The sequence below is a fragment of the Sporobolomyces salmoneus genome, assembly GCF_050403485.1.
Source record: "Sporobolomyces salmoneus JCM6883 DNA, S_salmoneus_JCM6883_v1_ctg6, whole genome shotgun sequence".
NCBI lineage: Eukaryota > Fungi > Basidiomycota > Microbotryomycetes > Sporidiobolales > Sporidiobolaceae > Sporobolomyces > Sporobolomyces salmoneus.
In genome coordinates, this window is record NW_027481157.1 from 525,041 (window position 1) to 547,534 (window position 22,494).

The 22,494-nt window shown below is 51.3% G+C and overlaps 9 protein-coding genes across 9 annotated transcripts; 4 read left to right on the forward strand and 5 right to left on the reverse strand.

Annotated features, from left to right (window-relative positions):
* Window positions 1-124: 124 nt before the first annotated feature.
* ACS2 (acetate--CoA ligase ACS2) lies at window positions 125-3,326 on the reverse strand (the record flags this gene model as incomplete). The annotated part of the gene is made up of 13 exons (XM_076629774.1): window positions 125-233; window positions 299-360; window positions 488-637; window positions 702-820; window positions 890-1,152; window positions 1,212-1,423; window positions 1,487-1,578; window positions 1,646-1,802; window positions 1,864-2,268; window positions 2,338-2,460; window positions 2,521-2,647; window positions 2,717-2,739; window positions 3,168-3,326. The coding sequence occupies 13 exons, from the start codon at window positions 3,324-3,326 to the stop codon at window positions 125-127; spliced, it is 2,001 nt and encodes a 666-aa protein (XP_076490401.1).
* An 870-nt stretch (window positions 3,327-4,196) lies between these two features.
* Window positions 4,197-5,519, reverse strand: JCM6883_006754 (ubiquitin-conjugating enzyme E2; the record flags this gene model as incomplete). The annotated part of the gene is made up of 10 exons (XM_076629775.1): window positions 4,197-4,207; window positions 4,281-4,294; window positions 4,362-4,399; window positions 4,481-4,484; window positions 4,565-4,661; window positions 4,728-4,860; window positions 4,919-4,932; window positions 5,015-5,104; window positions 5,367-5,403; window positions 5,484-5,519. 10 exons carry the CDS (start codon window positions 5,517-5,519, stop codon window positions 4,197-4,199), a joined length of 474 nt encoding a protein of 157 aa, XP_076490402.1.
* Window positions 5,520-5,664: 145 nt separating this feature from the next.
* Window positions 5,665-6,715, forward strand: NFU1 (Nfu1p; the record flags this gene model as incomplete). Its single annotated transcript, XM_076629776.1, has 4 exons — window positions 5,665-5,836; window positions 5,914-6,471; window positions 6,541-6,560; window positions 6,626-6,715. The coding sequence occupies 4 exons, from the start codon at window positions 5,665-5,667 to the stop codon at window positions 6,713-6,715; spliced, it is 840 nt and encodes a 279-aa protein (XP_076490403.1).
* Window positions 6,716-7,003: 288 nt separating this feature from the next.
* On the forward strand, window positions 7,004-9,995 carry JCM6883_006756 (uncharacterized protein; the record flags this gene model as incomplete). The annotated part of the gene is made up of 10 exons (XM_076629777.1): window positions 7,004-7,304; window positions 7,368-7,492; window positions 7,564-7,678; window positions 7,746-8,469; window positions 8,527-8,666; window positions 8,734-8,952; window positions 9,023-9,281; window positions 9,349-9,493; window positions 9,555-9,631; window positions 9,689-9,995. The coding sequence occupies 10 exons, from the start codon at window positions 7,004-7,006 to the stop codon at window positions 9,993-9,995; spliced, it is 2,412 nt and encodes an 803-aa protein (XP_076490404.1).
* A 379-nt stretch (window positions 9,996-10,374) lies between these two features.
* Window positions 10,375-12,357, forward strand: JCM6883_006757 (uncharacterized protein; the record flags this gene model as incomplete). Its single annotated transcript, XM_076629778.1, has 9 exons — window positions 10,375-10,438; window positions 10,524-10,655; window positions 10,735-10,816; window positions 10,879-11,016; window positions 11,090-11,309; window positions 11,379-11,558; window positions 11,721-11,724; window positions 11,862-12,059; window positions 12,134-12,357. The coding sequence occupies 9 exons, from the start codon at window positions 10,375-10,377 to the stop codon at window positions 12,355-12,357; spliced, it is 1,242 nt and encodes a 413-aa protein (XP_076490405.1).
* Window positions 12,358-14,130: 1,773 nt separating this feature from the next.
* Window positions 14,131-16,566, reverse strand: PCH2 (Pch2p; the record flags this gene model as incomplete). Its single annotated transcript, XM_076629779.1, has 11 exons — window positions 14,131-14,325; window positions 14,409-14,558; window positions 14,625-14,703; window positions 14,777-14,822; window positions 14,890-14,980; window positions 15,052-15,122; window positions 15,204-15,349; window positions 15,420-15,509; window positions 15,575-15,866; window positions 15,930-16,103; window positions 16,170-16,566. The coding sequence occupies 11 exons, from the start codon at window positions 16,564-16,566 to the stop codon at window positions 14,131-14,133; spliced, it is 1,731 nt and encodes a 576-aa protein (XP_076490406.1).
* Window positions 16,567-16,958: 392 nt separating this feature from the next.
* On the reverse strand, window positions 16,959-18,032 carry ATP4 (F1F0 ATP synthase subunit 4; the record flags this gene model as incomplete). The annotated part of the gene is made up of 5 exons (XM_076629780.1): window positions 16,959-16,984; window positions 17,059-17,281; window positions 17,435-17,560; window positions 17,634-17,889; window positions 17,962-18,032. The coding sequence occupies 5 exons, from the start codon at window positions 18,030-18,032 to the stop codon at window positions 16,959-16,961; spliced, it is 702 nt and encodes a 233-aa protein (XP_076490407.1).
* Window positions 18,033-18,597: 565 nt separating this feature from the next.
* JCM6883_006760 (uncharacterized protein) lies at window positions 18,598-19,214 on the forward strand (the record flags this gene model as incomplete). Its single annotated transcript, XM_076629781.1, has 3 exons — window positions 18,598-18,945; window positions 19,018-19,126; window positions 19,186-19,214. 3 exons carry the CDS (start codon window positions 18,598-18,600, stop codon window positions 19,212-19,214), a joined length of 486 nt encoding a protein of 161 aa, XP_076490408.1.
* A 470-nt stretch (window positions 19,215-19,684) lies between these two features.
* JCM6883_006761 (uncharacterized protein) lies at window positions 19,685-21,746 on the reverse strand (the record flags this gene model as incomplete). The annotated part of the gene is made up of 9 exons (XM_076629782.1): window positions 19,685-19,920; window positions 19,990-20,095; window positions 20,168-20,176; window positions 20,248-20,375; window positions 20,442-20,545; window positions 20,646-20,707; window positions 20,781-21,241; window positions 21,303-21,409; window positions 21,532-21,746. 9 exons carry the CDS (start codon window positions 21,744-21,746, stop codon window positions 19,685-19,687), a joined length of 1,428 nt encoding a protein of 475 aa, XP_076490409.1.
* Between the last annotated feature and the right edge of the window lie 748 nt (window positions 21,747-22,494).

Sequence of the window (22,494 nt, forward strand, 5' to 3'; positions counted from 1 at the left end):
AGATGATGAGCTTGGAACCATTGCGAGAATACAACCAAAAGTACAAGAAAGATGAAGATGAGTTACTACTAAAAACTTTGTTCTCGAAGAAGACGATGACGGGATACACTTCGGAATGAACTGATTACTTCTTCTTGGAAGCATCGTATTTGGCCTTGATCTCGTCGACTACCGAAGGGTCAGCGCAGGTTGAAAGGTCGCCAAGTTGGTCTCCTTCGCCGGAGGCGATTTTCCTGAAGAGAAGGGGGAAAACGGTAAATGAGCTGTTCGAGTGAAAACGACGCCGATTTTGACTCACCTGAGTAGTCGCCTGAGGATTTTACCACTACGGGTTTTCGGAAGATCATTCACGAGCACAATCTATGAGAAGTGGATCGGAAAAGGCGAGGAAACGGAGTCGGGATCAAAAAGGAAAAAAGAAGAAAATTGGGTTGGTCAGTTCTCATCTCGCAACGACGACCACGGGGCTCAAATACGGCGGACTGACGGATTTAGGTGCTGCAAATGGCCCTATGGTCTTGCGGACTTGAAGTACAAGCTCCTTGATGAGTGAAGCCTCTTCCGAACCGGCCAAATCAAAGTCGGGTTTCATCGTAACGTATGCGACGACGGCTTGTCCAGTCAACTCATCGGCGATCTGTAGAGCAAGCAAGCACGTCAGTGTACTGTGGAGAAGCGAGAGAGGCGAGAGGTAGACTTACACCAACGACGGCAGTTTCGGCAACTCCGTTGTGCATGATGAGGGCGGATTCGATTTCAGCGGTAGAGAGACGGTGACCAGAGACGTTGATGACATCGTCAACACGTCCTCGGATCCAGTCTATCGGAGAGAAGCATGTCGTCAGCAAGAAGAAGAAAAACGAAAAGAGGCGAAGAGGTGAAAACTCACAGTATCCATCGTGATCGCGTCCAGCTCCATCTCCGGTGAAGTAGTATCCAGGGTAGACGTTCATGTAGGTCTCGAGGAATCGCTTGTGGTCACCGTAGACGGTACGAGCGATCGAAGGCCAGGGCTTGCGAACGGCGAGAACTCCCTCAACTTCGTTACCTTCGATCTCCTTACCCGTCGTAGGGTCGAGAAGGACGGCGTCGATACCGAAGAAAGGAAGAGTAGCTGCTCCGGGTTTCGTCTTGGTTGCTCCGGGAAGGGGGCTATCAGAGAAAAGCGATCAGTTTCAGAACTTTCGACGGGAATGCAGAGGGAGACTCACGTAATGATGATAGAACCAGTCTCGGTTTGCCAGTACGTGTCGACGACGGCGCACTCCTTCTTTCCGACGTGTTCGTGGTACCATTCCCAAGCTTCAGGGTTGATAGGTTCTCCGACGGATCCGATGGTACGAAGAGTCGAGAGATCGTGTCCTTGAGTGTGTTCGTGACCGAGACGACGGAGGAGACGGATAGCGGTAGGAGCAGTGTAGAACTAACAAACCAAAAAGGAGAGTCAGAATCGACTGAAATTCGGAGGAAAGGGAAGAAAACTCACCTGAGTAAGCTTGTGCTTGGCAACGGTTTCCCAGAATCGAGAAGGAGTAGGGTAGACAGGAGTCGATTCGAAGATAGTAGTCGTGACACCGTCTGAGAGCATACGAAAGAGAGAGTCAGATACGAGCGGAATCGAAAATTTCGAAGAAGTTAGACTCACTAGCGAGAGGACCGTAAACAATGTAAGTGTGACCAGTGATCCATCCTACATCAGCCATGCAAGCGTATCGATCGTCGTGGTGAACATCGAAGACGTATTTGAGAGTGAGAGTGGCTCCGAGGAGGTAACCAGCGGTCGAGTGAACGACTCCCTTGGGCTAGATTCGAGCGAAGCGTCGTGAGCGAGCGACTCACAGTCAGTGAGAAGAAGAGACGTACCTTTCCGGTGGATCCAGAAGTGTAGAGAATGAAAAGAGGGTCTTCGGAGGAAACAATTTCAGGAGGGCAGTAGGGTTGAACCGATTCCTTGGCCTCGTGCCACCAGTGATCGCGCTTGTCGTCCCACTTGACGTTTCCACCAGTGCGCTTCAATACGAGGACGTTTTCGACGAGAGGGCATTCTTCAAGAGCGGCATCGACGATAGATTTCGTTGCGATCGTCTTTCCTCCTCGCTTTCCTTCGTCGGTCGTGATGACAACCTTGGACTTGGCGTCAACGATACGGTCGCGGAGAGATTCGGCGGAGAAACCGGCGAAAACGACAGAGTGAACGGCTCCGAGACGGGCACAGGCGAGGAAAGCGATGGCGGCTTCGGGAACCATGGGAAGGTAGATGGCGACGGTCTGATAGGACACGGAGCTCAGAGTCAGTCTCCGTCGTCGTTTTCTCGAAATGAAAGCGGACAAACTCACGTCTCCCTTCTTGACTCCGAAAGATTTGAGGATGTTGGCGGTCTTGCAAACTTCTTGGAGGAGTTGCTCGTAGGTTAACTCGACGTGCTCTCCGGGCTCATCAGCTTCCCAGATAATGGCAGTCTGTTGCAAACAAGAGTCAGTTTCGCGAGTTCAAGCTGAGTTCCGAAAGTGAAAACTGACCTTGTTAGGGTGCTTGTAAGCCCATCGGTCGACACAGTTGTACGAGACGTTCAATCCTCCTTCAGGGAACCATTGGACGTCTCCTCCGGTGAAAGAACCAGCTTGAACAGTCGAGTAAGGTCGGTGCCTACAAGCGGAACGAATTCGTCAGTCTCGAAACATAATCGCGCGGAAACCAGCTCGAGAAGAGACTCACCAGTAGATGTGCTCCTTGGCCATCTATAACGAACGGATTCAAACGAAAAGCGAGGTCAGTTCGAGTTCAGCCTGCTCCGCGTCTAAGTTGTCATTTCGGCTCCCTTGTCGCCCAAACGTTCGGGGTCAACGCCGCCGTAAAAGATACACTCCTTGAGAGTCTCCTTCACCATCTCGCTGGCCATTGAGAGCTGATGTCGAACGAGAATATCCGATTTTGTCCGGAACGTCCCCAACAGCAATCTCACTCGTACGAGTCCTATCCGACGACATCTCCTGAAGCCCGTAGCACTCCTAGCTAGCTGTGAACCGCTGCCCACGCGTCTCTCATCCCAAAGTAGCTCTTCCAGTCCCATGTTCGCCAAATTTAGTTTTTTACCCGTCCCCACCTTTGGAAAGATCTTCTTCTCCCTCCCTCCCAAGTACCGAGAAAGAAAGCTGAAGGTACTCACACGATCCCAGAACTGGTTAGGGTTCTCAATCGACTCCTTGTAGAGCTTCTCGTACTCTGCAGTGTTGGCATGAGGAGTGTGGTGTTCTTTCGAAGATCCATCCGTTCGCTTCGAGATCGGGTGAGATTCGACGTGACGGTACTCCTTGAGTTCAGCCATGTTGGAGAAAGGTGAAAGAGAGGTGTGTTGAGTGAGTGAGAGAGGGAAAGGGTTAAAAGGGGAGAAGTTGATTTGACAGGCGAGTTCTGTGCGAGAGAGAGAGCGGGAAGCGAGAGAGGGGAAAATAATCTCGTCAATTGCTGCTTCGACCAAGAGGAGGGGGAGTAGGCAAGCTCACGAGGTTGTGCAAGTTCAGTCGAGCTGAAAGGTTAAGGAGAAAGAGAGAGAGTAAGAAGAGGAGAGTGGGAAGAATAGGGAAAATGGAGAATATCGCGTGAAGCCGATTGCGGAGACACACCTCTCTCAAGTTTCTCACGCTTCGACCAAGACAACTGAATTCGATAAAACGTAATGGCCCCCACCTGACCTCTAGCGCCCGAACAGAAACCGAGTCCAGAACGGAAGTCGGAGGAGGCCGGATTCACATTTCCCAAGTCATAGCGCAGGGCGGAAACCAGCGGAACAAATAGGGAAGCGTTCGATTCGCTTCGGTGTCGAGCTCAGTCGAAGTAGTCGGCTACTTCAGGCTCAACTGATGTTGCGCGGCCTCGAACCGTATACCTGTTACAATCAATCACCAAGGGTTTTCGTACGGACGAATCGAGCGGCGACTTGAAGTATTGTACCCAGCTTTCGCCAAGTCAGCAGGGAGAAAGAGCGCAGATAGTATTGACAGGGAAGAAGAAACGAGAGGCGTAATCTAGGGTATGCTGTTTGTACAAGGATCCTCTGAGCGTCTCGGGGACGAATCGAAGGAACGCCAGCGGGAAACAGAGTGGTCGAGAGTCGAAAGGGAAGCGGCGAAGAAGTTCGAAAGTAGTCCGTGCGTGCGAGAGAGCTTCTGAGTTCGTAGGCTTCGGCAAGAGGGTCTCAGACAGTATCTGCAGCGTACTGAACCACGGTCAGAACTGCGGCATCCTGGGCCAAAGAAAGAAAGGGATAACGGAAACGAACCATCGTGATATGCCCTATCGAAATAAGACGAATGACAGGTTTAGCGACAGCCTGTGAAGGTAGGAGACTGAGGGGACGCACCATCTGGTCTCTTTCGGGTTCTTCGGTGCAGTTCTTACCTGTTTTTGCATAAGGCAAATTCGACCGACTTCAGCCCTTTTCGCAGAGAATCGCGATTTCAACTTTCGAGGAAGGCTTACATATCTGTGTTGAGAATCATTGCATGAACGAGAGTCAGCATTCTTGATCACCGAGAAGCCGGTGGACAGGCTGGTAGAACTGACCTATCATTATCCGGAGGTAATTCTTTCTTTTTACAACTTGCCAGCATACTCTGCATTGTCAACAACAGACTGTTGACGTTGAGGACCGGAGACCAACCTGCGAACCAGTATTCGACCGTCAGTAAGACTACCGAAGAGCGTCGGACGAGAGATGGTGACTCACCAGAACCGAGCACGGAAGCACAAATATGCCCGTTGGTGTAGCAATGAGGGTGCATCGGCGATTTGAAAGGCTCCGCTACAACGAATGTTACTTCGGGAGACTCTATTGGGTATTGCGTTGAGAATCGGAAACGCTGTCGAATAAGGGTTGGGTTAGACGGATTCGATTTCTCAGAGTCGGACTGAACTCACCAAGGCAAACTCTTCTGAGGACCATTCGTTGTCAGAAGCCTGTAGCGTTAGCTCATGCCAACTTGATCGCCCCTTGACGAGATGCTCGAGACGTACCTCCCGAATAAACCGTTTCACTTTCGTCGCCCAAAACTCGCAAGCCAAAGATCCACGTCTCTAGGTCGTCGGCCTGAATGATCCTGCAACCTGCGACGAGGGAACAGAGATTATGGGCGGTCAGTTGCAGTGATTCTGACATGTACGGAGGTAAAGTCGTAGCGAGGAAAGCACAACGACGAGAACCGATTCGCCTTGTTCCTGCTCGCTCTATACTTTCTCCCCCGCACTATTTCTGTGACCTCTCTCTCTCGTGGGCTAGACGACCAAGGCGCTCCAGAGGCTGAGAGGAAGCGAGTGGGGCATCCGAAAGGAGAGAGGAGGGAAGGGAGGAGAGAGGCATAAGGCTGACCAGCTGGAGGTCCGTTCGTGCGAAGATCGTTGAGTTCCTGGCAGCAGCATACAAGCAGAGAACGTCAGAGGAGCAGGTACCTTCGTGAAAGGTTCATCGAACTTGATGAGAACTCACCTTAGTCAAACGTTTCGCGCAAATACGAGATCCCATGATTTGCTCCTATCGCTTGAATGGATCGCTGGATCGATTAAAGCTGAGCGAGATGAACAGGGCGGATTGAGTGAAGTTGAGAGAAGCAAACGAATCTTCTCTTCTACCGCTCACTTCTCACCCGAGCAACGAATAACTCGACAGCATGAACACTCCTTCACGGGCAAGATCAGTTCTCAGGCAAGGCCGGGCTGTCGCACGAGTTTGTGGCAATCGAACATTCGCTTCATCTTGTTCTCCTTCTTCCTCCTCTCTCCTCGCTCCTACACCCTCGAGAACGATCAGAACAAGGTACAATGTCAACTTGAATGCCGTCTGTGAGCTTCCCACCTTCCTTCGCACTCGGTTTCGCCAGATTTTGCTGACCTCATCTTTCCGATTTCTCTCTCGAAAGTCACCTCGCAACGACGTACCATGTTCATCCAAACCGAAACGACCCCGAATACCGACTCGCTCAAGTTCATTCCCGGTCAAGCCGTTTCTCCAACCGGTACTCACGAATTCCTCGATGCCGGCGCGGCATCTTCTTCCCCTCTCGCCGACCGACTCTTCCATCTTCCCGACGTAAAATCCGTCTTCTTCGGACCTGATTTCATTTCGATCAACAAAACGGAAGGTTCGAGCTGGATCGAATTGAAGCCCGAAATTTACTCAATCATCATGGAACACTTCTCTGCCGGTCGACCTCTGTTCAACGAAGGACAAGAATCGGGGAGCGAGGATACGAGGATCTTGGATACGGATTCGGAAGTCGTAGCGATGATTAAAGAGTTATTGGAAACGAGGGTTAGACCGGCGATCATGGAAGATGGAGGAGATATCGAGTACCGAGGCTTCGATGAAGACTCGGGAGTCGTACAGTTGAGCTTGAAGGGAAGTTGTCGAGGTTGTGAGAGTTCGGCAGTTACTTTGAAGAGTGGAATTGAGCGAATGCTCATGCATTACATTCCAGGTTCGTTTCTTCTTTGCTCCCTTCCATCTGTTCCTCGCCCGCTGACCCTGTCTGATTTGTGCGTTGTAGAGGTGAAAGAGGTCGAACAGGTGCGTTTCTCCAGACTTTCGGTACCGTGATCCTCGAGACTGACTTGAACATTTTACGTCTTCAGGTTCTCGGTCCCGAAGAAGTTGTAGCGGAAGACGAATTCGCCAAGTTCGAAGCGAGGCTAAGAGCAGGTGGGAAAACTGTAGAAGTCTGATCTCGTCGTACAGCGATCGTTCTAGCATTTGCCATCATCGTTTTGTCGTTTTCAATCGTCGCGAAGAACGAGTGTTGACTCATTTTTTTCGCGAGGCCAAATCTTTGCTTTTCGCTCGCTCGCTGTTGGACGGTTACGCGCTCAGAGTCGCACAGTCGAATGTTGTGCTCGTCGAAGGCCCAGACGAGTCCCGAACGAAACGAGAAGAGCCAATCGGAGAAGAGATGTTGCGCCGAGAATTGATATTCGAGTTCCTTCTTCGCTTCTTCACCTTCGCGACCTCACACGATGTTGTCTCTCCGTCGGGTAGCACCTCGAGCACCTCGTCTATCTCGAACGCTCGCCACTCCCGTATCTTCTTCTCCCTTCCCCCCTCCACCCGCAAAGAACTATGATTCGATCACTCCTCCTTACCAGCACCTCCTCGCCCAATTGAAGCAAGTCCGACAGATCCTCAACCGACCTTTGTCTCTCGCCGAGAAGATCGTGTACTCTCATTTGGTCAATGTCGAGGAAGGTTTAGCCGGAGGAGATCCAGTCAGAGGAGAGAAGCACTTGAAGCTTAGACCTGATCGAGTAGCTTTACAAGGTGAGCTAGCTACCACAGAGCGTGCTCTGACGCGCGGAGCTAACGAAGCTGCGGAGGAGATAGATGCTTCGGCACAGATGGCGATCTTGCAGTTCTCGACTTGTGGAAGGGAAGCTACTGCTGTACCCACCTCGATCCACTGTGATCACTTGATCAGCGCTTACGAAGGAGCCGAGGCAGATCTCAAGGTGAGCCCCCGTCGCAACTTCTCGCGTTTCGGAAAGGAAACCTCGACTCATCTCGCTCTTTCGGGTCACAGCGCTCCATCGTTTCGAACAAAGAGGTTTTCGACTTCTTGGAGAGTGCGTCGAAGAAATACGGTATCGAATTCTGGGGTCCTGGTTCAGGAATCATCCATCAAATCGTTCTCGAGAGTGAGTACTACCTGTCTCTCTCTTATCGGCCTGTCGCCAGGGCTGACTCTCGATCTCTCTCATCTAGACTATTCCGCACCTGGTCTCCTCATGCTCGGATGTGACTCTCACACGCCGAACGCTGGAGGATTGGGAGCGATTGCCATCGGAGTCGGAGGAGCAGACGCGGTTGACGCGATGACTGCTACTCCCTGGGAACTCAAAGCGCCCAAATTGATCGGTGTCGAACTCAAGGGTCAACTTTCGGGTTGGTGTTCCGCGAAAGACGTCGTCCTCGAAGTTGTCGGTCGATTATCCGTTCGAGGTGGAACCGGTTCGATCCTCGAATACTACGGAGAAGGTGTCGAACGTATGGGAGCGACTGGTTTGGCGACGATCGCCAACATGGGAGCCGAAATGGGAGCCACGACGACGACTTTCCCTTACACGGAAAACATGCAGTCTTACCTCGAGGCGACGAACCGTTCCCCCGTCGCTCAAGCTGCGAATGAGGCTGCCGCTCAAGGTTTCCTCTCTGCCGACAAGGGAGCAGAGTACGATCAACATATCACGATCGATTTGTCGACGCTCGAACCCAAACTCAACGGTCCTTTCACACCCGACCTCTCAACTCCCCTTTCGAAGTTCGCTGGATTGGTTCAAGAGAAGGGATGGAAAGACGAGCTGAGTGCTGCTTTGATCGGAAGTTGCACAAACTCGAGTTACGAAGACATGAGTCGTGTCGCTTCGATCGCAAGGCAAGCGAAGGCAAAGGGCTTGACCGTCAAGAGTAGTTTCATGGTCACTCCTGGGTAAGCACAAGCTTCCTCGCAGTCGAAACTGTCCAACCTGACCTGTTCGAACCGCAGATCTGAACTTATCAACGCTACGATCGAACGAGACGGTCTCAAAGGCGACTTGGAAGCTGTCGGTGGAACGGTTTTGGCCAACGCCTGTGGTCCTTGTATCGGTCAATGGGACCGTTCCGAGAAGAAGGGAGAAGAGAACGGTAAATCACTTTCTCCTTTCTGTCGTAGATCAATTCTCACCCTTCTATTTTCACCTTTCGCTCACAGCTATTCTTACTTCCTTCAACCGAAACTTCAAGGCTCGTAACGATGGTAACCGTCTCACCATGAACTTCCTCGCTTCTCCCGATATCGTCACCGCGATGGCTTTCTCTGGAAAACTTTCCTTCGACCCTACGAAAGATACCCTTCTCGATTCCGAGGGCAACCCTTTCAAGTTCGATCCCCCTCAAGGTGACAAGCTCCCCGAACAAGGTTTCACTGCCGGTTAGTCTCGTCTACTTTCTCGAGCTTCTCCACGTTCGCGCCCTGACGTATCTCCATACACGACAAACAGGTAACACGACTTACCTTCCTCGAGCTCTCCCTACTCCCGAGCCTTCTACTCCCCTCGCCATCTCTCCGTCGTCGACTCGTCTTGAGCTTCTCGCTCCTTTCGACCCTCACTTCTCCCAGGCCGCTTTCGACGACCCCAACTCGAAACTCGAATTCGAGGATTTGACCTGTCTCTTGAGGATCCGAGGAAAGTGCACGACGGACGAGATTTCGGCTGCCGGTAAATGGTTGAAGTACAAAGGACACCTTTCAAACTTGGCGTGAGTCCACCCTGCGATCCCGACGAGGCGCAATCAGTATGCTGACTCGATGAGGTTGAACGATCAGTGAAAACACTTTGATCGGAGCCACGAACGATGAGACTGAACGAGTCAACTCTGCGGTCGACTTCAAAACTGGAGAAGAAGGTACGATCCCCGAAGTCGCGAAAGCTTACAAGGCTCGAGGTCAACCCTGGATGATCGTCACCGACGTAAGTCACACATTCTCTCCGGATCCGGAGCTCTTACTGACGGTGCGATTCGCGAAAACAGCACAACTACGGAGAGGGATCAGCTCGTGAACATGCTTCGCTTCAACCTCGCTTCCTCAACTGCAAAGTCATCCTTGCGTAAGTCTCGCTTCCTGAACTAATAAAAGCCAAGCTCATCATTCTTTCGTTGATTAGCCGTTCGTTCGCTCGAATTCACCGAACTAACTTGACCAAGCAAGGAGTCTTACCCCTCACCTTCGCGAACGACAACGACTACTCTCTCGTCTCTGCCGGAGATGCCGTTTCGACTTCTGGACTCGACGCCTTGTTACGAGGAGATTTGAACGCCGAGATTGAAATCGTCGTCAAGAGCAGGAAGGACGGATCCGAAAAGAGGGTCAAGACGGTTCATGGACTCTCGAAGGACCAGGTCGAGTGGATCCGGGAAGGAAGTGCTTTGAACTTGATCAAGAAGAAGGCGGCTCAAGAAGCTCAGCAGTAGATCAGAAGGAGGGAGTTGGGGAGGAGTTTTAGCATTTTATTTTCACGTGTTGTAGTTTTTTATGGTTCCCGCATGTTTTCCTGAAAGGCAACGTCGAGTTGCATTACTCTTTCGAGACTTGCGGCGAGCGTTCGAAACGAGATTCGAGATTAGAAACTGTAATTATACGTGTCCTTGATCTCACTTGTGAGGGAATTCGCTACGTTCCGTCGCGTTTACCTCGTCCTGCCTACCCTACTTTGCCAGAACCAGCCATGTCTACGAGTAAGAGCTCTGTCTGCTTAATATCCGTCAAGCGTACTGGAAGCTCACGTCTCGTTTGTCACGGTTCCCCCTCTCTCTCATTCCCCTCCCGCTCCTCCTTGATCCGCCCTGCTCAATGGTAGTCCGCCCGCGCCGCAAAGTTGTCAAGAAAGGATTGTCCTTTACCTGTATGGTGGTCGGTGCGTCGTTTCAGCTCTCTCTCTCTGACCTCCTTCCTCCACATCTCGCTGATCTCTAAATCATTGTTCTGCCCTCCTTCTGTAGGTCAATCCGGAACTGGACGTACGACATTTGTCAACACTCTGTGTGAATCCGATGTGTTGCAGCACAAAGAACCCATCGATCCGACCTACGCTCACCAACAAGACCTCGTCAAAATCAAGCCTGTTACCGTTGGTGAGGCTCACATTGTGTCCGAATTCACGACTAGCGCAAAAACAGAGCTGATAATTGACTGGGGGCCGCGGGTGAACAGAGCTCGAGGAAGAAGGAATGAGGATTTCTTTGACCGTCGTAGATACTCCCGGTTTCGGAGACGGTATCGACAATGAAGCGAGGTGAGCTCCACCTCGTCGACACCCTTCGTAATTCAGCTGACTGTACCGGCTTCGGACAACAGTTTCGCGGAGATCTCAGGATATCTCGAACGACAATACGACGATATTCTCGCTGAAGAAAGTCGTATCAAGCGTAACCCTCGTTTCCGTGACAACCGTGTACACGTTCTGCTCTACTTCATCACTCCCACTGGTCATGCGTAAGCCCGCTCACCGACGATTCCACGGCGAAAGGAAAAGAAAGGCTCATTCTCAGATTATCGTTTCGCATAGCCTTCGAGAACTCGATATCGAACTCATGAGGAGACTTTCTCCTCGAGTCAACGTTATTCCCGTCATCGGAAAATCCGACACCCTCACGCCTTCCGAACTCGTAGCGTTCAAACGACGAATCATGGAGGACATTGAATACTACAACATTCCCGTTTACAACTTCCCCTACGATGTCGAGGAAGATGATGAGGAGACGATTCAAGACAACAGTGAACTCAGGGTGAGTCTCGCTCGTTCAATCCTTCGCGAATCGTCCTTTAATCACACGGACTTTGTGCTTCTTCTCCAGGCTATGATGCCGTTCGCTATCGTTGGTTCAGAAGAGGAGATCGAAGTCAATGGCGAACCAGTCCGAGCACGTCGTTACCCCTGGGGAATCGTCGAAGTTGACAACCCGCAACACTCTGATTTCGGTCGTCTCCGAAACGCTCTTCTTTCGACTCATTTGACCGATTTGAAGGAGATTACGGTACGTCATGCTGTGTTCTACACAGTAGTGGGTCGAATCGCTGATTTCTTGAACCGTTTTCGCCTCCCGTCGATTTTCCCTTTGTTTTCCTTTCTTCGCCTTGCCTCACGCTCTGTCTGCTCTCCGACTCTCAACGACTGTACATCACGTCTCTGTCAATAGCACGGTACGTTTGCCCCTCTAAACGAGCGCAGAGGGACGCCACTGACCCACATTTTACTCCTCTCCAACTTTGCCCTTCTTCGCCGCGAATTTCGCTCTATATCGCTCCGATTCGCCCCGAACCGCTTCCACTCGAAATAGACTGGCTCTACGAGCAGTATAGAACAGAGAAATTGAGCAGATCCGTCGTTGGCGGCGGTAGCATCGCCGGGAACAATTTGGGCGACTCGTTCGGAGGTCAAGGAAGCCCTCATCCCGACGCCCGTGAAGGGAGCGTACTACCGGAGGACATGGCTACTCAGTCTGTAAGACTCAAGGAGGAACAGCTTCGTCGTGAAGGTAAACCCATAACCTTTTTTTTTTTTTCGCTGGTTCGCATTTTTGATCGATTTCTTGCCTTCGTCCGCTTACAGAGGAGAAACTTCGTGATCTTGAACTACGATCTCAACGAGAACTCGCCGAGAAACGTCAAGAACTACTCGCCAAAGAAGAATCACTTCGAAATCTCGAAGCTCGACTCGCTTCGCACAACAATCACCAATTGAACGGTTCTCAGTCTTCTTTGGCCGCGCCTTCTTCAGTATCTGGACAACAAGGACCTCCAGTACCTCATCACGATGGTGCAAACGGTCACTAGCGGCACAAAAGCAACTGTTTTTACTTCCATCTTCACCTCTTTTCTGTTCTTGTTATTACGAAATCCTCGATCTTTCCATCTATACCCTACCCCTCTCTGTTATGTCCTTCCCGACTCCTCTTCTTGACGGTCTCATGCGGCTTGCTTCCATCGTCAACGTCGAACCGTTACCCTGTTCTTCGGTCCTTTTTTCTTTTTGCTCCTCTTTATGTGCCCCCTTTCTTTCTCGCTTTGCCGAAATTGCAGTTGTTCTGACTCCCTCGCCTGAGATGGTTACGTAGGAATAATGGGTGGGGACTAAATTTGACATAGGCGGGAGCAACAGAAAGCGAGGAAAAACCCGTCTCACGATCTGTAGCTTGCGTTTCAACTCTCGCTCTCGTTGCTCGTTCCTGTCACGCTTTCTGATCTCGCTGTCTCGTGCTGCAGCGCGCTGTCCGCAATCCCTCCGTTGTCGCCCCAACGCTACAGCCGAAGTGACACGATCAGAACTCCAACCTCTCCCTTGCTTAAGCCCTTCACCCGGCTGCCGAGAAGGCGCAGAGTCGTGGCTCTGTATCTTCCTCGATCAAGCCAGAAATTTGGGTGGAGTTTCTCGCCGACTCGCGATCTGACGTTAACGTTTTCCACGTCGAGTTGGCTCAATTTTTGGCAGCACAACTCTACCCACCTGCGACCGAGATTCGTGAAAGTCTTGTCCGACGCAGTACCCGGTCGGGATCGAACAGTCAAGGACTTGGGTCGCTTTGAGGTGAGATAATGAAGTCAATGCTCGCGTCTTTCGCTTGCGCTGGTCTCTCCACTCGCTTTGCTTCTATCGGGACAGCCTGATCCTCGTCTGAACAGACTCGACTCTTATTGAAGCAGCGCGATACCATCGATCTCGCCTTGAACGATGCAGCTTGGACTCTTCGCGTCGGACTACTCCATACCTGAGATCCGTACATCCCGAGTCGAATTGAGTACATACTGGCATTGACGACTGATCAGAGCAGTCGCGTGTGTGACTCTCGAGTTGATAGGTCGTGTTACAGTCGCTGCCGGGCGAAAGACTTAGCCTTTCGCAAGGCCAAGCTAGTTTGTCGCGACTTGCCCACCAGCAGAATGTGAACAGGGTGAGCTCTTGATACGGCTCGACAGCCGGAGCAATAAAATGGAAGAGTGGCTCTGTTCTGTCGGGCGAACCCGATTTCGAGATCCTTCAACGATGATGAAGCTTACTGAGCCAGCCCTGTGCGAAACCCCGAGCTTCCTTCCATACGTCTGTGGAGAGCGCGACCGTGAGGAATCAACGACCAGTGATCGCCATCGACCGAGTTCCAAAACGAGCACAGAGGGACGCCTCTGACCCACATTTTTCTCCAAAAACCTCTCCAGCTTTGCCCTTGTTCGCGACATTTCGCTCTATACCGCCCTGGATTCGCCCCGAACCGCTTCCACTCGAAATAGACTGGCTCTACGAGCAGTATCGCGGGTCCTCTGGCATCGAAGCTGATCTGCTCAGCCCATCCTCGCAAGACCAGCGTTCCTGCTAGTTCTAATCAGCACCTCAATACAGAGCAAGGGAATGAGCAAACCACGAAACACGAAGCAAGAGGCGAGCCGAGAGTAAGGAGCTAAGAGACGTGAGTGAGTCCGTGCGAGACAATAACAAGTTGCTCTACTCTCGCCCCAGTCCGCGGTCTCTTCTGTGGCATCTACATGAGCCGCGACGATGGAGCACGACAGTCGGATCGCGAAGCGAGAATCATCGTCAACAGGATCGATGCTGCATTAACAATCATTTCCTTCTAAGACTTTGTCAAGTTCCTTCCCTTCCTCTTCGACGCATTTCTCCATAGCTTCTAACCACACTTCCATCTTGGGCATCCGGCTCTTACTTCTCGAGGACGACGTGGCGCCGTGTAAACCGATGTGTCGCGCATGAGCTAAGACTGGTAACCTCCTCAGTGTTCTTCCAGACATCCCCTACGTGCGAGTGGTCCCGGTCGCAGGAGTGAGTCAGTCGTCTGTCGGGGAAGAATTACAGAGGGAAAAGGTTCTCGACGCACTTGACATTTCTCTGCCAGTTTCTCGAGTTTCAAACTGCACAGCCAATCTCTTCCTTCTGCTGCCGAGCTGCTTTCGCTTTGTCGGGACTCTTCCTTTGCTGCGCTCGAGGATGGCTTGTGTAATTGGAGAGTCTTGTAATCGAATAGATTCTGTTCAGATGAACGAGCTTGATCAGCATCGGAAGAAGTTTGCGGATTGCTGGCTGACAAACTTACGACTGGAGGAATAAGACCGGCTCGCATGATTTCGTTGAGACATGATTGTAAGATCCAGTATACAGCGGCTGTCGGCGGTCTGCAAGTTTCAAGAATTGAAGGTCAGCGCGAGCCTGAAGGAGCAGCGAGAACGGAATCAGGTGCGAGCTTACAATCCGATGTATTGTTTGATATCGGCGCGATCGATGAAGGCATTGTCTAAGAAGTGCAAGAAGAAACTTGCTCAGCTCGCCACAAAGCTAGTTCCGAAGTCAACACAACTTACCGATTGCCGAAGACAAATTCGATGTGGTCATGACTAGACAGTTTTTCCGTTGCTTCAATTTGTCGAGTTGAGTCAGAAGCGCGTTCACGACCTAGTCGAGCAAACACGGGATCAGTTGGGTCTGTCGCTGATCAGGAGAGAGCGCAGAGGCAAGCAGCTCACCCGTAAGGCATCCGAAGGTTCTTTCCCCGACATGGCTCCCGCTCGTGCCGCTGTCAGCGATTCTACCTCGTCTATTTGGAGACAAAACGAATTCACACTGTTCTCAGCTATTGCTGATTCCGCTACAGGGATCGAAAGATCAAGAGACTTACCGATCAGAACGACGACGAAACAGTTCTCATCATCGACCATCTCCGTAACTTGAGCAAATAACCGTTGAACGAGTTTGCCCGATTCCGAGAACCATTTCGAAAAGAGTGAGTGAGAGTTGATTTCGATTAGTTTGCCGTGGTCATACCTGTACGATGAGATAGATAGTTGATCAGCCTGAGGTGTTCTTACACGAAAGCAAGAGAGTGAGGGTCTACCGATCTGATAGCCGAATCGCGAGTTTTTGAGCGAGAGAGCGACAGAGGGAAGTTTTGCCAGTTCCGGGAGGGCCATGTAAAAGTACGACTCTGCGACGAGGACGGACGGAGTAAGTCTACCTGTACTTTCAGACTGTGAACCCTTTAAGCCTTACCGGTTCCACGTGACAATGTTGAAATCGACACTCGCATCCGAGAACAGCATTGTCGAGTAAATGTAGCCCAGCAACTTCTCCTTGACTTGTCCTTCGTAGATCAGCGTATCCCAGACACCTTCGAGCGACAGTGCCGGTAATTCCAGAACGGATGCTGCAGGGACGTCCGAATCTCCATCTTCGTCGTTTTGAGGATTCGTTGAGAATTCAGTAATGTCGGAAGTGGACGGAGGTTGGTAGAGATGTAGTTCGAGTGTGACCGAAGAGAGAGGCACGGCTTGAGTTGGTAAGGCTGCGGCGTTGAAACAGGCGTTGAGCTTGATCTCTACAAGGTAATTTGGGAGAGAAAGCTCACAACATTCGCCAATCCAAACCCTGTCGACGTTCTGGTCGAGTACGGCGACTTCTCTCCAATCGTGTACTTCCGAATGAGTGAGTAGAGTCTCGTATTCGTCGTTCAAGTGATTGTACAACATTCTTCGAAGAACGTCGTATCTCAACGTCGAGTTCGGTTTCAATCGAACTTCGACTGTGGCGCATGTGGAAAGGGATCAGTATGTTGTCGTTTCGCCTAGACCGCAGGGGAAAGATTGACCATGAAGAGGTGGACCGTCTTCCTCTGAATCTGAATCGATTCCGTCGTTCCCTCGTTCTTCTTCAGTCTCGACGCCGTTCTGAGCTTCTCGCATGTCCGATGAAGGTACACTGTCGTTTCTGAACCTCGGTTCGAGCTCTTGAGACTGAGTATTCGCGAGTTCCATCTCTTCCTCCTCTTCCTCTTCCGTTTCTCGCGCTGTTAAGTGTTCTGGACTCCGTTCGATCGATCTCATCCTATCTGCTGCCTCTGTCGACCCGTCAGTACTCTGCCGCTTGATGTTGCTGCTTGTGGGAGAAGTTGGGTTTGTTGATTGATCTGCTTGCTTTTTCGAGGGAGAGGTAGATGACTGAGACGCTTGAGTCGGTACTGGAGGAGAGAATTCGAGTACTGGCATCGCTTCGAGCGCGCGACAGAGCCAATGAGCGAGAGTGAAGCAAGAAAGAACTCGACCATTCTCGCGACAAAATTCATCGCGTTCCGATCAAGAATGTCGCTCTCGCGCGATCCCAGGGCATGACTGCACGAGCAGCTCTTCGCTACAAAGTCGGGCAACAGAGGAAAAAATATCGTGCCTTTTTTCATAAAATTTGGATTCAAAACTTTCGACTTCTCCAGCTCTCTCCCCCTCTCACGACGTTCACCTCCACGCCGAATCTATCGTAGAAGAAAAACTAAAGCCGCCACTGATCGATAAACTGCCGCCTTTTACTGATTTCTACCTCTCTTCTCTTTCGCTTCCTTTCATTCGTTCACTCCTACTCCGACTTCCATCTCTATTCCGCTCATTTAGATAGCCTTGTTCTTGACGAGGTCTGGTAGAGGGAAGCGAGCGGGGAATCAGCTCATCGGAATCAAAGCAGGAGAGTGATGCCAAAAAGTGACTTACTCTCGACTTCAGCGACGGCGGAAAGGAGGATATCCTTTTGCAACTTCTTGTCTCCGAGTTGCTTTTGAACCGACGAGAGGACCGACTCGACGAGATCTTTTTGTTCTTGCTCACGAACTTGAGCCTCGTGGCGAACCCACGAATCGAGGACGGATTTAATGTCGGCAGAGACGGCAGCTTGTTGACGGAGCTTGAAGGTCTCGTGTTCGAGTTCAGCGGTTTGCTGCGATCGGTGCGAGGTGCGAAGTGAGTGATGCGAAGTCGTCAAGGAGATTGAATGAGATTGAGAATTTGTGTGAAATAGTTGAATTGTGCAAGCAGAGTCAGCTCCTCTGTTCCGCGCCTCAACAGATACTCAGACAACGATAAGACATACCTTGGAAAGCTCGAAGAGTTGCTTGGTAAGACCCTCAACATCCTTCATCTCTCCAACGGAACCGATTCGCTCCTTGACGGCGCTGGTGTGGGCAGCACGGGCGGAACCGAGGATGTCCTTGACTTTCTACACTTCCCAATGATGCATGGTTAGTTAGCCTGGCGCAGTAGAGGGAGGGAGAGAGATGAATAGAACTTGCTTGGATTTGACCGTCGGCCCACTCGCGGTAAGGCTCGCGGATGAGGGACGAGACGTAACCGAGGAAGATGACAAAAGAACCGAGGATGACGACTTCCTCGTTAAGAACGAAGAGCTCGTTCGAGATAGCGGCAGCCGAGGTGGCAGCGGTGAGGGTAACGATTCCGGTCTTGGACACCATCGAGTTTCCAGGGAGGGCATCGATCAAAGCCGAAGCCTTTGCGGCAGGTGCAGGTTGACTCGATTGGAATCGGGCACTAGGAACGCGACGGAGAGTTAGTGATGAGAGTTGGGAGTAAAAAGGGCGATCTCGTGAACTCGGTACTCACCCGACGATGGCACGGGGTTGAAGGGCTTGGCGACCAGCTCGGGCAGCGGTAGATCGAATCGCGGCCTGCATCTTGGGAGAATGTGGTGAGATGAGGTAGTCGAAGTCTCTCACGGCTTTCGAGATCCGCTCCTTTCTCCCTCTCTCTCTCCTCTGCTACACACTCTATTCTGGTATACTCTCCGCGTATGCTATAATGACCAGTATGGCTTTCGACTGAGCCCGTCTGACGTGCTCGGAAGTCTCCCGCATCGATTTCGGCTCTGCTCCAATCGTCTTCAACTTACGAAACTCCGGTCTATCTCCACGGACTCATTTTTCCTCGAGCAGCCTCTTGAGCCCTGTGCTACATTCTATACCTCACACGCTGGCATCCCCAAGTTAGCTTTGTCTACAGTCGACTGCTCTCAAGTCTTTTCCCCCCACGAGCGATTTTCAATTTCCCACGCCCTGAACTTCGTGGTCCAGACGCTTGACAAGACGAGGTCCATCGATTGCTTCAGTTAGGGGACCCCTTCGAAGCCAATTCGATCGTTTTCTTGTCTCTTGAACTTCGCTTCACTTCCTTTTCCCTCTTTCTTCTTTCCACCCACCACTCGAACTCTCCTCTCCTCAAGCCACATTCCATCTCGCCAACATGCTCTTCCCAGTCCTCGCTCCCGCAATCTCTGCTTCCTCTTCCCACTCAGACTCTTCCCAGCTCGTCGTTTCCCCCACTCGGCCCATTTCGAGGAAACGACTCTCTTTCCCTCTCTTATCGAACTCTGAATCTACCGATTCGTCCACCTCTGGCGCTTCCCCGTCCCCCCGATCACTATCGAACTGGTTCAATGTCCTAAAGAGGAGGAACAGCGACGACAGGGCCGAGTTGGAAGCGAAACTCGTCAAGAGCTGTCACAAACTCGATCGTAAGGAGAGGGAGAAGAGGGAGAAGGCGAATAAGAAGATGGAGAAGGAACAACGAGCACGCTCGAGGAGGGAAAGGGTGAGCGTACTTCCAGCGAAAAGTCCAGAGTGTTCTTGCGACTGACTTTACGATCAAACTTTCCGCTCACAGGACGCTCGTGCTTACGCCGCTTGGATTGAAGAACAAAAACTATACTACTCTCCGAATGGGGAGAAGCAAGACGAGAAGCGTCGTGATCAAGACGAATTCTTCCCTCACGGTGAGCTCAGCTTTCACGCTCTTCGATTCCCTGTGCTGATGGTATAACTTCTATCACAGGTGTCTGGACTGGTGCCTACCTTTTCTGAGTCACTCTCATCCTCACATCTACGCAATCTTACGCTCAACCTCTCTTAGTTGTTTCTTCCGCGCCCTTGTTCCCTTTTTTGTCGTAATTCCTATCTCCTGTTTTCTCGTCACGGTTGATGTCTGTAGCGTTTCCGTCCATGTCTCTTCTGTTCCATCTCTATCACGCTGAAACGCTAGTCGTATCTTCCTCTCTCACTGGTTCATCGTCCATCTCGAGTCAAAATGAGAAAAGCAAAGACGGGAGTGTCTATACGATAGCACCCGAGAGAAAAGCAAATTGTCTACGGAGAAGAAGGAAGGTTCGAAGTTGGATATGAGGATAAAGAGAGAAGCAGAAAACAGTGACAAACAGTGTTCAGAGAGGAGGAGGACGTGAAGATGCAGATAGAGTTTAATAACGAGATATCAATTGAGATAGTAAGAGGAGACGGAAGAGGAGGGTAGTGAGGACAGTCGATCAGCGGTCTCATTAAGCCGCAAAGATGAAAACGAGGGAAACCGCCAAAAGGGCAAATCCGGTAGAGTATCTCGATCCAGCTCCGTTCGATCCATTCGAACCCGAACCTTGGGATTGTTGGCTCGAGCTACCGGAGTTTGTACGGGAGCCAGAGGTCGACGAGGGCGAAGCATTGGCGACCGTTCCAGTTCCGGAAGATCCAGGAACGGGGACTGCAGTCGTAGTCGAATTCTGGGCAGTCTCAACGTCTGCAACATACGAGAACAACTAAGTATCAATGATTGCGGCCGAAGAGCGCGAAGCCAGAGGGTGCTTACAAGATCCAGCTAATCCTTCTCCCAAACATTCGGCGATCGTCTTCATGTGCAATTGACCAGAGTTGATGACGTTCGGAAGGATGTAATCGACAGCGAGATCGACGGACTGTTTTTATCAAGAGCGGATTAGCTTCGGAATGAAAAAAGGAGACTTAGTAGAACGTGAATCGAGACGAACTTGTTGGTACTGTTGAGAGCGAATGCGCCGAGCTTCGTCAATACATAGCGAAACCACTGAAGATCATCCAAGCGACTTACGAGATCATGCGCTAGAACGATGAATCCAGTATCCAATTCAGTCGTAGCTTGCGACAAGAACCTTTCAAAGTTCATGTACGCGTCGGTTGCGTTAACGACTCCTCCTCCGATTTGCCAATCACGAGTATCTAATCATTCGAAGCCTCGTCAGCTCGTTGCACTTGAGGTGAGCTAGGCGAAGGGGGATCTCGTACCGAAAGTTTGACCGTTGTAAGAAGTCCAGATGACGGGACGCAATCCCATCTTCATGGAAATGTAACGAACACGGTCATCAATATCTCCGTAGGGCGGTCTCATGCTGTGGGTCATCATTGATACAACAAAAAATGGGTCAGTTCTACTTCTTTCGCAAAGATGCACGCTTGAGGCAAACGGCACGGGAAAGAGAATGATCTCACGTGTTGGGAGTGACACCAGTGATGTCTTGGATGACCTTCTTTGTCCAACCGAGTTCAGCGACCTATTGCAGAAGAATACGGTTGTTAGTTCTCGTTTCGGAGTGAGATGGCCCATCGCATGAAGACTCGACTAACGATCTCTTCGTTCGTGAGAGTGGTCAAAGTACTGTGAGCCCAGGTGTGTACACTCAATTGATGACCCAACATGTATTCAGTTTGAAGCATTTCCGGCCTCGAAATCGCTCGCGAACCGACAATGAAGAAAGTTGATTTGAGGTTTTGAGCTTCGAGGAGGTTGAGTAAGCGAGGAGTGTAAGGTGAGGGTCCGTCGTCGAAACTGAGCCCCCAGTCATTCTTGTTAGGACAGAATGTAACGTCGGTCGCTCGGGTGTGAGCGCCACAGGTCCACCATCCGTTCTTTGCCGCGTCCGTGACAGCTTGCGAGTTGCTCGCATTTGAACAAGCACCGAGTTGAGTCAAAGGAATGTTGGGAGCTTGTGAGAGGTCGACTTCCTTGATCCATTGTTGAACTTCGGGAGAATCGATAGGAGGGATTCGATCGAGGGCAGGGTAGTTGGCGGGGTTCAACGTAGCGACTGCACGAGGGAAACCTTGTCAGCTAAGTAGTCAAGACTCTAAGAATCGTTAAGGGCTCACTCGAGGGAAGATTGGGAGCGCGAGCTACGGGAGGAGTCGCTCCAGCTTGGAAAGTTGAAGGAAGAGGTTGAGTCGCTTCGGCGGTTGTAGCGGTTCCGATTTTCGATCTGAACTCATGACGAAGCGCAAGGAGTTGTCAATACGCGTTCATCGAGATGAAAGGGAAGCGGGGTAGAGAGGGGACTGAGCGGAAAAGGACTCGAGAAAGGGAATGGAAGACGAAACTCACAAGGAAGCGAGAGGACTCGAAGCGACACTGCCGGTAGGGGCTGCAGTAGCACCAGTCGCTGCAGATCTAGTTCGAGTTGAAGAGGCCCGGGTCGAGGAGGAACTGGCTACCGCTTGACGTTCAACGAGGTGTCGAGGGCGGACTTCCGGGGCGAGATGAGCTTGAGCAACCGTCGCCGAGAGTGCTAGTAGCAAGATACAGTTGGTAGCGACCATGTTTCCTCGCTGTTATTCGATCTTCTGATTCGGACTCAAGGATGGGCGATTGTTGGAACGGCGAAACGAGGGGTTTTGGTGAGGGTTGGAGCACGGGGTCTTGATGAAGAGTCTCCAACTGAATGGGTCGCTGTCGTGCTGAGCTGTTGGGAGAGATGAAAGGGAGAGGGCAAACGCGACCAATTCGATTCAAAAAGCTTGGCGGCGCGAGGCCAAATTCACAAGCACAGCACTCTAGGCCGAACCGTCCAGTAGGCTGTACAGTAGGACCTCCCGCCGAATCTTACTACACTAAACTGTAACAGGAGAGACTTGAGCGGACTACAGGTTGGGAAGAGTTGGATGATCGCGCTTTTCTCGTCATCAGGGAAGACGGGAACCGTAAAGACACCTTCGTACAAGCTCTTTACACACTGCAGAAGCATCACACGGTCGCGAAGGGATTCCATACAGAGGTGAAGAAGCGAAGGAGATGAGATTCAATTTCGACCTCCCTTTGCTCGCTACTTCTCACCAGCTTCAACGAAGAATATCCCAAAGTCACAGAAGAAGCCTACTAGTAGCCTCGTACGCGTTGAACGTAAGTCGTTTCGCTCAAGCTCTCCCCTCCTCTCGCCTTCCCCTCCACCGTCGCCAACCTTTTCCTTCAACATTCGCTGACGGGCAGTTGTAGTGCTGAGCAGAGTATAGACAGCACATATCGAGGAAACCCCAAACCTCCGTCTCGTCTTATTCACCCTCACTCAAC